This window comes from Lathamus discolor, chromosome 8 (assembly GCF_037157495.1).
Source record: "Lathamus discolor isolate bLatDis1 chromosome 8, bLatDis1.hap1, whole genome shotgun sequence".
NCBI classification, from domain to species: Eukaryota; Metazoa; Chordata; class Aves; order Psittaciformes; family Psittacidae; genus Lathamus; species Lathamus discolor.
In genome coordinates, this window is record NC_088891.1 from 13,851,812 (window position 1) to 13,865,148 (window position 13,337).

Here is a 13,337-nt window from a genome sequence, read left to right on the forward strand (position 1 = left end):
ACTAAGATTGATGAATTTTCACTTTGAGGATCTATGAACTCAAATTACAACCCATCTCAAACCCTAGTAATAATTCTAAAAGCTTTGCCTAACACTTCAGACTGCATATCCTATGAGTAAGGAAAAGCAGGAAGGCCAGCCCTTGAAATTCCTCTGCATCCTCTTCTCATGCAAGAAAAATGGCCTGCAAAATTCAGCAGAGATACCCAGTGCAAGAAGCAGGACTTTGCTGTCACAGATGTCCTGTCAGGAATGTGCATGCAACTCCACAGTTTTGTTAAAGTGTCTCTTTTTCTTAAAGAAACACCGAATCTCTCATACATATTTCAAGTTCCATGTCAATTTGCTTTCAGAACATCTTTCACTGGACTGGGGAAGAGCATTGCTCAACAAAATACAACCCAAAATACAACAAAATATAGAAGCCATTGATTTCAATGATCAAATTTAAAATACGTAAATAGCACAAGAGATTTCGAAATATAATACTTTGATTTGGAACCATAAATATTCAAAGTTTAGGAATATTTCAAGGCAGGAATCTAGGTCAGTGACCACTTAACAAGTATGAATCATTTGGAAAACTCAAAACCCCTGAAATCAAAGAGACATCAGTGAGTTTTTGTTTGGGCTTATACTAAAGGATCAGTAATTTGCTTTTTAATTTTCTGTTAATAACATAATCAATTATGCACATAACATAAAAAATGCCTACAGCCTCTGAAAGCTGAAAATCTATGGTCAAGACAGACCCCTGCATGTATCATCTTAAAACTGCAATTTCATGCTGAAATAATGCTGATGGATGTGTGGGTCATCTCAAGACACTTCTGTGGTATCTCTACTTTCTTCTGGCTTGCTTGTTCCTCCTTTGCTCCTTGAACTGAGGCCAGTGCTTGTCTTGACACAGCCTGGCTGTATAAGCACTAGTGCAAACCTAAGTGGGGAGACATAGAAGCATATGGCTGGAGAGGGGAGAAGTCATACTGACTTTGAAACCACAACAGTTTATTGAGCCCTGTGACTTCGGGGGGGGGGGTGGGGGGGGGTAGAAAAACAAAAGACCTTGCTCCTTAAGCAGTTTAGGCATTCATGAATTTTTTAACCCCTATCTAAAATTTAGACAACTAATCTAAAATATTAGCATATTACTCCGTTTGGCAGGATTCCTTCAGTGTAACCCAATGTAAAAACATATTCTTAATTACCTTGCAACTTCGTTATAAAATCAATCTCCATAAGCATTAATACAGCTTTACATCAGACTGCATTAGTATAGAGATGTTTCTTCAGTTATGGCTTACAAGAAACAATTGCAGGAGGTTAATATATATTTTTGTATATAGCTCTAAAGTTGTCACTTTGATGCAAAAAGAATGTTCTAAGCAAAAGTTCATCTTGAGCATATACTGTAAAACTGGTGTTTGAAAGACACTCTGACCACATGGGAAATATGTTTGCTTTACTGGGAAATAAATGTACCTACAAAAAAGTTCCTGCTTTACCTTACTGACACTGTAATTATAATTAGCACAAAGCACGCATAAGCATGTGCCAAACACCAATCATGACTGCACAGACCATTCCAAAAGGCTGTCTATATTGGCAGGCTGATGATGTGCACTGCTTTGCAGAATTAAAGACAAGCAATCAAATACTGTGTTGCACAAATGTAATTGCTACTACAGCATTACTGGGTGTTAAGGACAATGCCAATTCCTTGAGCTATGAGACCTCTTTGAACCTATCAGGTTTTAAAATAGCTAACAGAAATAGTCTTAAGGAGGTTTGTTACCCTGCAACTAAGAATGGAGCTGGCCCAAGCAAGCAGATGCTGATGCAAAGCAGGAATGTTTGCTGTGAAGGGAAATGGACATTTCAATGCCAGTGGAAGCCTACTGCAGCAAACTAGAGGTGACTGGTGACAAGGATGTGTGGCAAAGGAGATAGCAAGGTCCATCCTTTATTTACCACTTATTTTACAGACTGCAAGGTTCCTGTAGAGTTACTAAGTTCCTCTAGTTATATTTGCAATTTTATTTTTACATTCTTGATGTCTACATCTCTGATTTAACCATAAAAGAGTATATATGTCAGCTGAAGACATATTCTGCTCTCAGTTGTATTGTACAGGTATAAATTAGTCAACGAAATTATCCCAGACATCCAGCACAATAAATGAAAGAACGAAGCTCTAACACTCAACATCCAGATTGTTTAGTCACCATAATTCAAATACAAGCTCATATAAGTAAAAGATACATAAAATATCTTTATCTTCTCTGGATTGCAACCTATTTTAAAGACATATTCTTTAGGTGAATAAAAAAGGAAATGCTACTTCTCAAAAGGCCCATCCATCAATGTTTCTGTAGACCTCGCTGCCATACACTGCATTTAGAGATATAGACTTATGAGATATAAATAAACAAAAGAAAAAGGTTTAATGTTTGTTTAACCAAAATCAGGCCAGAGTACGGCAACAGAAACCTGGTTTTGTCACTCCTGTAGCCATGACATTTCCCCACAATTAAGAAAGAGATTCATTGCCAGGGAATCGCTCCACACTGGAGGAATCTTCATTCTGCTAGGTAAAGCAGCTTGACAGTTAGGAAGGATCACATCAGATCATTATCTCCACCAAAAGGTACAGATCCAGAAAAGCACATCCTCAAGTCCCCTTGGCTTCATTAGCATTCTGACAATTTGTAATACAGAAAGTGAGCTTACTGCTCTGAGTAGCCATTATTTATCAAACCAGCATAAATCCCCAAGAACATTAGGTGGCCAATGAGTCTAACAGGCTTCAAATATTCTCCAAACATAATAATATATATTTTTTAAAAGACAAAAATGTATAGCTGCTTTTCCCAGTGAGCACAAATAGAAGTTCAGTATCATTTCAGAAGAGGCCTCCAATCAGCTTCTCCAACTTCATATCGGTACCACATTTCCAGAGACGATGGTGATGGTAGTATTTATAGGAAATGAAAATTCACATCCTAGATACCACCAGATTTATAATCAATTTCCCATGCTCTTCTCTGCAAATAACATTGTTGTATTTTAGTTGTTTCTAACTACTCCAAGGTAATTAATTAAATGCAAGTAATTTTTCTGATTATTTCAAATGCATTTGCTTTTGATCAGTGCTAAAATGTTACTGGCAATAAAAGCCAGAAGCAAGGAGAGAGAAAAATTTAAATTTTATATATATAAAAGATTATTAAAACTGATGCAAATTTTTATGGTCAAAGTTCTAAGATTTGTGATCACTACATAAACTAGAGAAAAACATCTAAAATAAAGAGTTCATATTTTCTATGCTAGAACTATCTAAATTTAGTTGAATAAATGTAAAACTATTACTGATGGAAGTGTGAACTGAAGCCAATAAATGAGCAAAAAGAAGCTGATCTTATGGCATGTATTTCTTCTGAAAATGAATTGTTAAATGCATACAATAATAACTACAATAAGCCATTTCATGTCCAGACCACATATATTCTTTCTTGGTTGTTCTTGAGCATCTTCTAATTCTTCTGGCTATGCAGGTTTTCTAACACACCTTACAGGAGCACACCTTAGATATCCAGGGATGTGACTTCATCTCATCTGGAAAAGAAATGTGTTCATGTGCCTTAACGATTTTACAATTTTGAGGTAAGAGGCAAGATTTGTGTTTTTTTAAAGGAAATCACTTCACAATCTTTTTATAGAGTAATAAGCTCTATAATTTTTGTAACAGAATGAAAACTTTCAGCACTATCATGCTAGTGTTAACAAATATCAAAAGTCTACCTCCAGAAGACTCTTTACACAATCATTGCTATAGCACAGGGGGCAATATGGAACCCAAAAGAGCTCAAGAGAATAAATGGCATTCCTCAAAAATTTTCACCTGAACAGCCTTCTCCTTTGTCTTCCTTTTTTGTTGTAAGGGAAAACATGCAGCAGATCAGCAGAGAGATAATTTCTGTTTTAAAGTAAAAGATTGTTGATGTTTCCTCTGCAAATGTAATTTTCAAATTCTATGTATTTTCTTTTAGCAGAAACAATCGTACAATAGCTGTAAACGGAAGTAATGGGAAGTTACGCTAATGAGACACTGTACTTTAATTCTGTCGTGCCTTATTAGAATTCCACAGAAGAACACTCTCAATCATCTGTTTTCAGCTTAATGATTTCTCCTTGTTTGACATATTGTAATACTTATAACCCGAGTTTTAAATATTAGTTGTATCAGGAACACTTTCTAAACAGATGCAACACCTTCTATGAGTCCATGATTATGAAGAGAGCTTCACACACTGCATTTTCCCAATCTAATGGAAATCTTGTACATTTATCGTATCTATCATCTTTCTGCCTCTCTGTGTCCTAGAGACAGAGGTATACGTTTTCCTAATGTCCACTGTGTAGTCTTCCAGTTATACAGTTTGATTTACTATTTAAAACAAAACCAAACCTGTGATTCAAGATACTAAAAACCTAAAATGCTGATAGTTTGTGACACTGCATCTACTGCAGTGAAGCTCTTACAGGTTCATCTCTGCCTGCATTCCAGAAATTCTTTCTGGAATAATTCCTAGACACAGCCACTGTATGGGTGATCAGTGCCTGAGATCAGCAGGCTGCCCCTACATTGCATCCTAATCCTGCTTGTTATCATCATCAACAACCTCAAGCACTCCAGTCCACAATCCGTCCTACTTGTCATGATGATGCAGATAGAGAAAATCATGCTTTTCTGGAGTGTTTCATACTTGGAAATGTACTGAATATTTATTTTTATGTTCTGCCTGTGTACTGATAAACAGCCGTATTGGTGACACAGGGATGATTTCAATAACATTCTCTTCAGTGGATGAAACATGGAGCTGGCGAGTGAATATTCAATAGAGTAATCATAACCTGCCTGATAACAAGATAGTCACAATTTTAGTGCTGTATTTTTAAGCACATTGTGGCTAATAAGAATCTGTTCTTGATACATTCTCATTTCTATTTGCTGCAGTTCTGTCTCTCATAGACTGTATTTCATGGACAGTCAGAGATCTTTCCCCTCTCTATGCCAAGGTCTATCTAGGATAAGCAAGGCTGTGGAAACTGTTTGGATATTCACTATTATTTGCTACTCACCAAGAATCACATTCTGCCTTGAAAAGTAAAAAAATGAAGAAGGAAAAATTTAATATGGGCAATGTTTCTGGAATGAATGGATGGAAGAGGTCATGAGCTGCAGGAGGAATCAGCTGGCTCAGGTAGAGACTGGCTACTGAAGGCCATAAGCATATAGGGCTCTTACCATTTATATGGTTTTCATTCGGAAGATAGAAAACACTGTAATTTCTGTCTACAGCTTCCAACTCAATCTTCCATTAGGAAGACTCAATTTCCCCCTATAACCAAGTGAAGTAACAGTCTATTGCCTAGACTACTGCAGTATCTCTGCACATCTTCATAGGGGATGGCTTGTGCTACTGCTTGTAGTGCACTGATTAGGGCTTATTTGGAGTTTGATGCTCAGCCTGACCATAGGATCGAGTAGTCTGCTAGAGGGGATATAGCTAGGAGGAAGAGGAGGCCTAGGTTTGGGTCTATGAGGGGAACGGGAGGAGGAGTGGGGAAATAAGAGGCAAAGGACATCTCTGCCTACATTGTTTCCTGTCGCTTCAGCTAAAATCTACTGCTTTTTCTCACCAAAGCTGTACTTGCAGAACCCTCATTAGTGGGCTTGCACCACATATGAAAGCTAAGACACCTCAAATTGTGTCAATCCTCTTACATTTTGACTGGCAAAATTCAGAGTGTTTTCAATCCCCTTAAAACCCTTCTCAAGCAACTCCCTTTGGACAAGACAATCTGCCCTCTGGAGGTGCGAATTTTCCACCACTGTTTGTACAAGAAAACTTGGGTGAAGAGCTCAGACCTAAAAGTCTAACTTCCGAGTTAGACTGAGTTAGTCTTCTGAGTTCACTAACTGAGTGAACACATACGTGTTCACTCAGTTGTGGCCTCTTTCTCTGTTTTCCTAAATGTGGAAAATTTGTCTGATAAAATGAAAAACACTGCTGAGAGTATTTATTTATATTAAAGAAGCACTCTAAGGGATAGTGAATTCTTTATAGGAGGTTGATATGATCAAAAGTAAAGTTCTATAAAAGCTGATGTTCTATAAAAGCTGATGTAATTCTTATCTGATTATTATGTTCAAGGCCAAAGCAGAGACAAGTTTGAAAAGCCAAGGCTTTGCATGTCAAACAGAAGTAGTCCTCAGCATGGGGGGAAAATGGCAGTGATAAACCTACTATTAGGCATCTGGGAGAGAAACCCAGCATCTCCTCTGTGTGTGGGCTAAAATAGACATGAGCCACTATCACAGATAATGGCAGCTTGTAGGCACATGAAGGGAGCAACTAAAATCCATTTCACTTAGACAAGAAACTGCAGTCTGATATTTACCTGTGTCCATCACATGTGAAAAGTGTTTAGTGTGAATTATCCAAAAGAAAAGTGCAGGTTGAGGGGGTTTATTACCTATCTGAGAGTAGCTCCGATCACACATTGAATACAAGAAATCACAGGTAAATCTCAGGTTGGTGTCTTGGGTAGTCAAATGGATTCCTGCTATTCATCTGAGTATATGCCTTTTTCTACAATTGCTGGAGGCCCACATCCAGAGCAGTGAGAACATGTTCAGGACACAGGAAATGTGGAAGAGAAATAAGCAGAGTAAGCTTTATGTGATTTTAGGAAATGAAGATCACTTTTAAAATAAGTCTCAGTCTAATGTCAAGGTTAGAGACTGCTCCTCTCACCAGTAGAAAACACAACGCAGAGATCTCTGTTAATGGCTGCTCTAGAGCCTTCCTGATTCTTGTAGAAGTTGTAATAAAGGACCCTTTCTAGGAATAGTTGGAATTCCTTGCAGGTACATTGTCATATTTTCACCTTTTCCTCATCAGAAGAGATAAGAAAATTAATGTATTTCTTAACATCTTTTTTTTTCACATATGACAACCTATTGCAAGTGAAGCGGAAGAGGCTCCGCAGAACACATACAGTGACTTGAAAATGAAAACTGTAAAATGGAGTTCGTAAGTTTGCCCAGACTTTCAAAGATTTTAAAGTCAGAGGCTGCACCAAACCAAATGCTGACCTCCCAGGCACTCTCAGATTCCAAGATACGATTCAAAGTTAATGCACCTGAGAAATACTAGAGAAAATCATAGCCAACGGATTGTCATATTATTGTTTCAATGTTTGCTACTAAACGGTAAGTTTTAAGTAAATGTATTGTGTTACCAAGTCTTTCCTTTCAAACAAGCACTTCTGTCAGAAGTGTCTTAATTTCTTATCACAGAATTTCATCCGCACAAGGAGCAATAAATAATTCATGTTCCTAGCTCTTTGTTGTGTGTCCCTGAACTGCACAGAGCTGGAAGGCTGACAGCTGTGTCAGGACAAGCACCAAAGATCTGACATGACAAGTGACTAACAAGTTTCTTTCAGTCTATAGTGAAAGAAGACAATGGCATAAAGTGCAAAACCGAAATCCTGAAACAAAATGAAACTGTTTCTTTCTCTTTACCTAAGTGTTTGCTATGAGCTTATTTCCGACCCATAACCTCTGGTCATTTTATAGTACTGCCCAACCCCCTTTACTCCTCACATTCGCCTGGCCATTTACGCCTGTCCACGGATCAATATGAGCAATTCTTGGAGAAATACGATGTCTCCATGACAACCAAGCCACAAATTCTCAGTGGAAAGCAGTGAGACCAGTAGTGAAATCTCCTGAGGTTTTCAGACCTATAAGACAAGATGTCTTAAAATGCAGGAATGGACAGAAACAAAAGCCAGAGTAATTCATTGTTTATTACTAGTTTAATGATGTCAGATGGACCGAATGGAACTCAGTTTTTAAGTTTAGATGCTTTATCAACATGTATTTTTGCCAGTCAATATCACCTCCTGACAGGCTTTTATCCTTTCCATTACTTCATATAGATATGCAGAGTGCAGAATTGGATATTCAAGTTCCCATCCAAATGTGTACACTTTGCCACACAGAAGTAATTTAAGGTTAAAATTAATGTTATCTTTAAGGCACGTGAGTTCTTTACCTGGACACTTTAGTGTCATCTCTTTTTTAATTTTTAAAGTGTTTTAATTCTTTCTCACTTCAGAACAATCACAACTTGGACAATCCACATTTTTGTCCATAGTCATCATTGAAGGGACTATAGACAGTTTCTGAAGGAGTTGCCATGCACCACCGCAGGTGTGGTAAGGGACCAAACTTGGCTCCTTCCTGAGCAGATTATGTATTTCTTTCTAAATCTCATGCTGGTTTCTGCTGTACAGTGCTGAGTCCAAGCCTATGTGGCTTTAAAACAAATATGGATCTACAATTCATTGGTTTCAATTATTCTAACATATACTGGTGTTCATTTCTGTGGAAAAGATGAAAAGGGAATGTAGTTCAAATCAGGTATATGACAGCAGTTGAACTCCCAAGGAATCTTGGAGGAGTGGAGTGTGCTGAAATATAATCCCCCAGACATGGGTCCTATCTGGGGTCTGAGATGACTTAGGGGACCTGACATGGATTTCAGACTGCACCCTTTGACTGAAAATTAAATCTCAGCAGTGTTCCTTGGGGAAGGATCAGGGGACTGTTGGCAGCTGCCCCCTGTCAGCACAGGCTGCAAGATTTGGAAATCTCTTAACTAAGCTGACAGGCCACAGAGACGATGAATCAAAAATATGATACACGGATCAGCACACAAAGATGCAAGAGGGTACACAGAGACCAGATAAAGCAGGGAAGGGAAATAACAAGTGAAGAAAGACGTTTAACTCTTTCACTAATGAGTACTACATGCAGGTTACATATGTGGTGTATGTGGGTCAAACTCACAGTTTGCTTAAAAGATCTTAGCATTTAGTCACAAAGAATGTTTTTAATCAGCTGTGATTCGATACGTTTTATATTTAATTGTTTCCCTTTGGAATTCATTTAATAAATTTTGTAGTTGTTCCATAACGAGAAAGATAATGAAATGACATGAAGATAAATCTTTTAGTCACCAAAAAGGATGCACTCTATGGATGTTCTTGTATTTAGCTGAATCAATGTTAAAAGCCATTAAAATGAAATAAGGATTGTGAGCTGATTTAAAGAAAAGGACCAAGCTATTTAACGCCACCAATTTTCTTTCCCCCAGAAATACAGCATTTGAATGTCTGCCGCTACACTCAACTGCAGTATATACAGTCCTTCTAATTTTTCATAATCTCATGCTACCTTCAAAGGGTCAGACACTGTACATATATTAAGTAAGCAGTGTAGTCCAAAACTAATTATAATGAACTAGTAGTGTCAGCTTTCTTTTTGGTCATAAAGCCTTTATCCTTTCTAAGACCTGAATTCTTGATGAAAGAGGAAAGGATAACAGCTCCACACTGTGACCCCTGGAGGTGACCATTAATTTGACATTGCAGCTGCTAAAAAGGAAACAGCATTACAATGTGCTTTTTTTTACAGACCCAAAAGCTGTGTCAGATTTATCACTTGATACTTGGTGTCTGTCTTTAAATGCCTCTCACCTGGACTCTCAGACTCTTCCAAGACGCATCTGTCAGGCGTATCCTCCACATCTTGGAAGTTTGCCGAGTTGGAGCTCTTGTCATGCTTCAGCACACTGACTGGAGCAATACAGAACAAAAACAGGGGGAGGGAGAAATGTAATGTATTCACAAACAAACACTTCATGGCTTTCTGCAGAGCTTTCAATGCTGAAGACATAATTTGTAAACACAAATAAGAGATGGAAATAAAACAGAAACTCAAAGTACTTATATGCAACCACAGCACAGTTGAAAAATCTATAGACAAGAATTCATTCAGGGAGAAGTTTGAGGCAGTGGCTTAAATGCGATCCCTTTGAAGGAGAAAATCAGTTTTTTCTTACAGAATCCTAAAATAATTAAATGAATTAGAAGCCATAAAAAGTGTTCGTCTGTTTCACCAAGGAACCCAGTAAAGAATTGTAATTACTGCAGTCATTCACCAGGGAGAGAAATGGTGTTAGTTTTAAGACGAAAATATGTTGTATATAACAAGCTAAAATGTGTAATAAAATCAGTGATAATGGCAAAGTGCAGTAAAAACCAGACTGAGTTATGCTTTAGAGATTGCCCAATTTGATTTCTTCTTTTACTTAATTGCTAAAACCATTTTCATTTCAGAGCAGGAAAATATTTTCATGAAAACCATTATTTGTCTGTGTAGGGCAAATCCCACATAAGTCTTCCTGAACAGAAGAGAGGTATTTCCCTTGTCAATGTCCTCTCTTCTGCTCCTCATCATCACGTGGAGCCACAAACACAGTTTGAAGATCAAATACAATTACTAAACAATATTTTACAGAAAAGCACCGTAAAGACTCGATCTCAGTTTTTCAGTCCCATTAAAACTCTTAGCTCATCCCATTTCTTATGAAAATAGTGGTGACAAGGAAATACTTATTTTTTCCTAATACCTAGAAAATTAAGCAAGGTTCTAGACTTCCATGTGGATGGGGATACCAACGGCTATACACAGTCTCAGTGTAGTTTTGTCCTGTTCTTAAAACAAGAAATTTGTTCTCTCATAACTTTGGGTGGATTTTCTTTATATATTATTTTATTTTACTTAATGAATATTTGCTGCAGGATCACTTCATTTAAACAGCCCTTTAAATTTCCCAAGATTATGAGTGAATCAACAAGGCCTCAGGGCATTATTCAGACAGGAAGAGCTCAAAGGACACATATTCCACTTCAGTGCTTTGCACTTTCCCTCAGTTTGGAGCTATTGATCCCAGGTCACCAAAAGGTTCCATCATTTTTGACTCCTGCATCTATACAGTCTGTTTGAAGCAATCAGAGCTTCCATACAAGTGTGGAATTAGATCCTTGAAAATACAATATTAAAAAATGATAAATAATAAAATCTACTATAGTGACACCATGCATTTCACCTTCAAACAAACCAACAGAAGCCAGTAAGTTTTGCCTAAAAACCTGCCTTGGATGGCAACTAACCATCCAAGATTAAAACTCTGCTTGGGTAAAGGAGGAACACTGGTTAAATCTCTAAGCTTACAAAAAGCGAGCAGACTGGTATCAATGGCCAGCGTGTCCACGTGAAGTGGATTTTCAGTTCTTGCCTCTGCCATGGAAGTGCTGACATGATAATCTGCATGAGGTGAGTTGACCCTGAAGAAAAGCTTATAATAAATAACAAATGTTCTTGTTTACACATGAAAATAGTATGATATGTGCAGGAAGAAATGTCTTCAAAGATATCTGTACTTTTCTCTGCTTCTTCCTCCATGTAGATGATTTTCCAATACACTACTCGAAGGCCAGAATTCCCACTTCAAGAAAGAAAACTTGGAAAACCCAAGTGCACATATTCTGTTTTCAAAAAATTATTTTGTGCCAAATTTATGAAAACATTCCTTCTGGAGCAGCTCTTCCCATTCAGCAGTCAGCTCCACTGTGCTGTGATAGATGGAGTCATAACAGCTGCCTGAATTTAAAAGTCAGAGCTGCTCTGAAGTAGAGCAATAGGAAAATTTCCAACAGAGTATAAAAGGTGGCTATGCCTCTGCAGACAAAGAGAAAATCATAAGAGGTGTCTCCTCCATCACACAAAGCAGTGACCCAAGATTCAGAACGAGCCTTTCAAAGCGAGTTGTGTGTTTTCACCCAGTGAAGAACTCTCATAGTGAACCAAGAGCGGAGATGCTTTCGCAGCACCAAGCACCAGTGTCAGAAGACGGCAGGTACTTCCCTTGGTGGAAGTCTGTGCCGTAATTGCTCCTGAACAGGACTAGGACAAACCTGTTCAAGTGCCCTCCCTTTGTCCCAGACCCTGTCAGCATAAGTCATATAATTTAATCTGACCTGCTTGATTTTACAACAAGGCAGAGCTGAGCAGGTGTTTTTTAGTGACGGTATCACCTGAGAAATAACTCAGAGCATAATGAATAAAAGTCAGCTGGAAGCAGGTTTACACAGATGAGATACATCAGAAGGAAGGTGTGAAGTGAACAAGAAAGAAACCAAGACAGGCTGGCAAGATCCTCTGACAAAGCAGGAGGCTCTCCCATTGATATGCTTGAGTAGAGATTGAAGAGATTTGGGGAGATTCAGGAGAGGATGGAGTCATTGAAAGCTAAGAAAGACAAAAATGATAAGAAAGGGATCACAGGCAGAGCTGATAATGCTGACAAATGACAAAAACCAATGATGAAACACTCGCATGAGTAGCTGGTGGCAAGGAGTCATGAGGAGCAGTTTAAAGGGAGTGGAAAGCATGGATGGAAAGGGTTTTCGGAGGGACAGAGAAGCAGACCTCTAGCACAGCCTGTGTGAAAACAGCTCTTAGAGAACGTGGGTCAGCAGGAGAAACTGAAGGAAGGAAAGTGTGTATTTCAGAACAGCAGGAGAGAGGCCCGGCAGCTCGGATTGGGTCACTCCTGCGAGTGAGGGATGTGTATCTTAGCCCTGTCACCTTCTCAGAAGTACACACACCTCCCTAGACAAAACACAGGCAAATAAACTTCACCACAGCCTAGTTTGTGAAGTTACACAATGAGCGTATGCGGTGAGCAAGAAAGGGATCTAGGAGAGACCTTTAGCACTTTCTCTCTTAAAATATCACATGACATGCTCAATTTGGAGAGGAAGGTTGCTTAAAAATATCATAAAAGAACAAAGGGAATTGAAAGTTAAAAATAAGGATGGAACGGACTGGCCCACATCCAGAGTGAAAGTAAAAAAATGGCATTATATAATAATGAAAAAAATGAAAAACTCTTAACCCTAAGATCTACTTCACTGTATGTTCCTTTAGGGAAACAAGATTTTATGTGCAAATGTCAATAGGAGAATTACAGGATGCTGATGGAATTTAAGTTATTTAAACATAACAGTGTGATCTTTATTCATTCTGCGGATACTCTGTCCTACTTTGGGTTTAAATGGACCTTAAAATTACTTTTGCTTCCATGTGAAAGCTAATTTTTGTAGCCAAAGTGATGTAAATGTCCGGAGCATAAATGAGCCCCAAATCTACAAGTCAGAGAAAAAGTAAAGAAACAACAATCTCTCCTACAACAACTCCAATGACATTTTTTTTCTATTCAGTATGGTGTCATTTCAATTATTACAGGAAAGTAGAAATTACCTTTGTTTGTACGGAAATAAGGAAAAGCGACAGATTTAACTGGGGCAAATGACCTTGAACTTAGCATGTAAAAATGATATAAATCTTCATT

General features: G+C 38.1%; 1 protein-coding gene across 7 annotated transcripts in view; it reads right to left on the reverse strand.

The window, feature by feature from the left end:
- Positions 1-1,947: 1,947 nt before the first annotated feature.
- WDR72 (WD repeat domain 72) overlaps positions 1,948-13,337 on the reverse strand; it is a 113,403-nt gene continuing 102,013 nt past the window's right edge. For 6 of the 7 annotated variants that reach the window (XM_065688910.1, XM_065688915.1, XM_065688911.1 and 3 more), the window contains 2 exons: positions 9,616-9,714; positions 1,948-3,615 (listed from right to left, as the gene is read on the reverse strand). In XM_065688910.1, coding sequence (XP_065544982.1) covers positions 3,560-3,615; positions 9,616-9,714 — 155 coding nt within the window. In that variant the 3' untranslated portion in view covers positions 1,948-3,559. Of the gene's footprint in view, positions 3,616-9,615; positions 9,715-13,337 lie in introns of those variants that run through there. The other variant, XM_065688913.1, reaches the window with a different exon arrangement.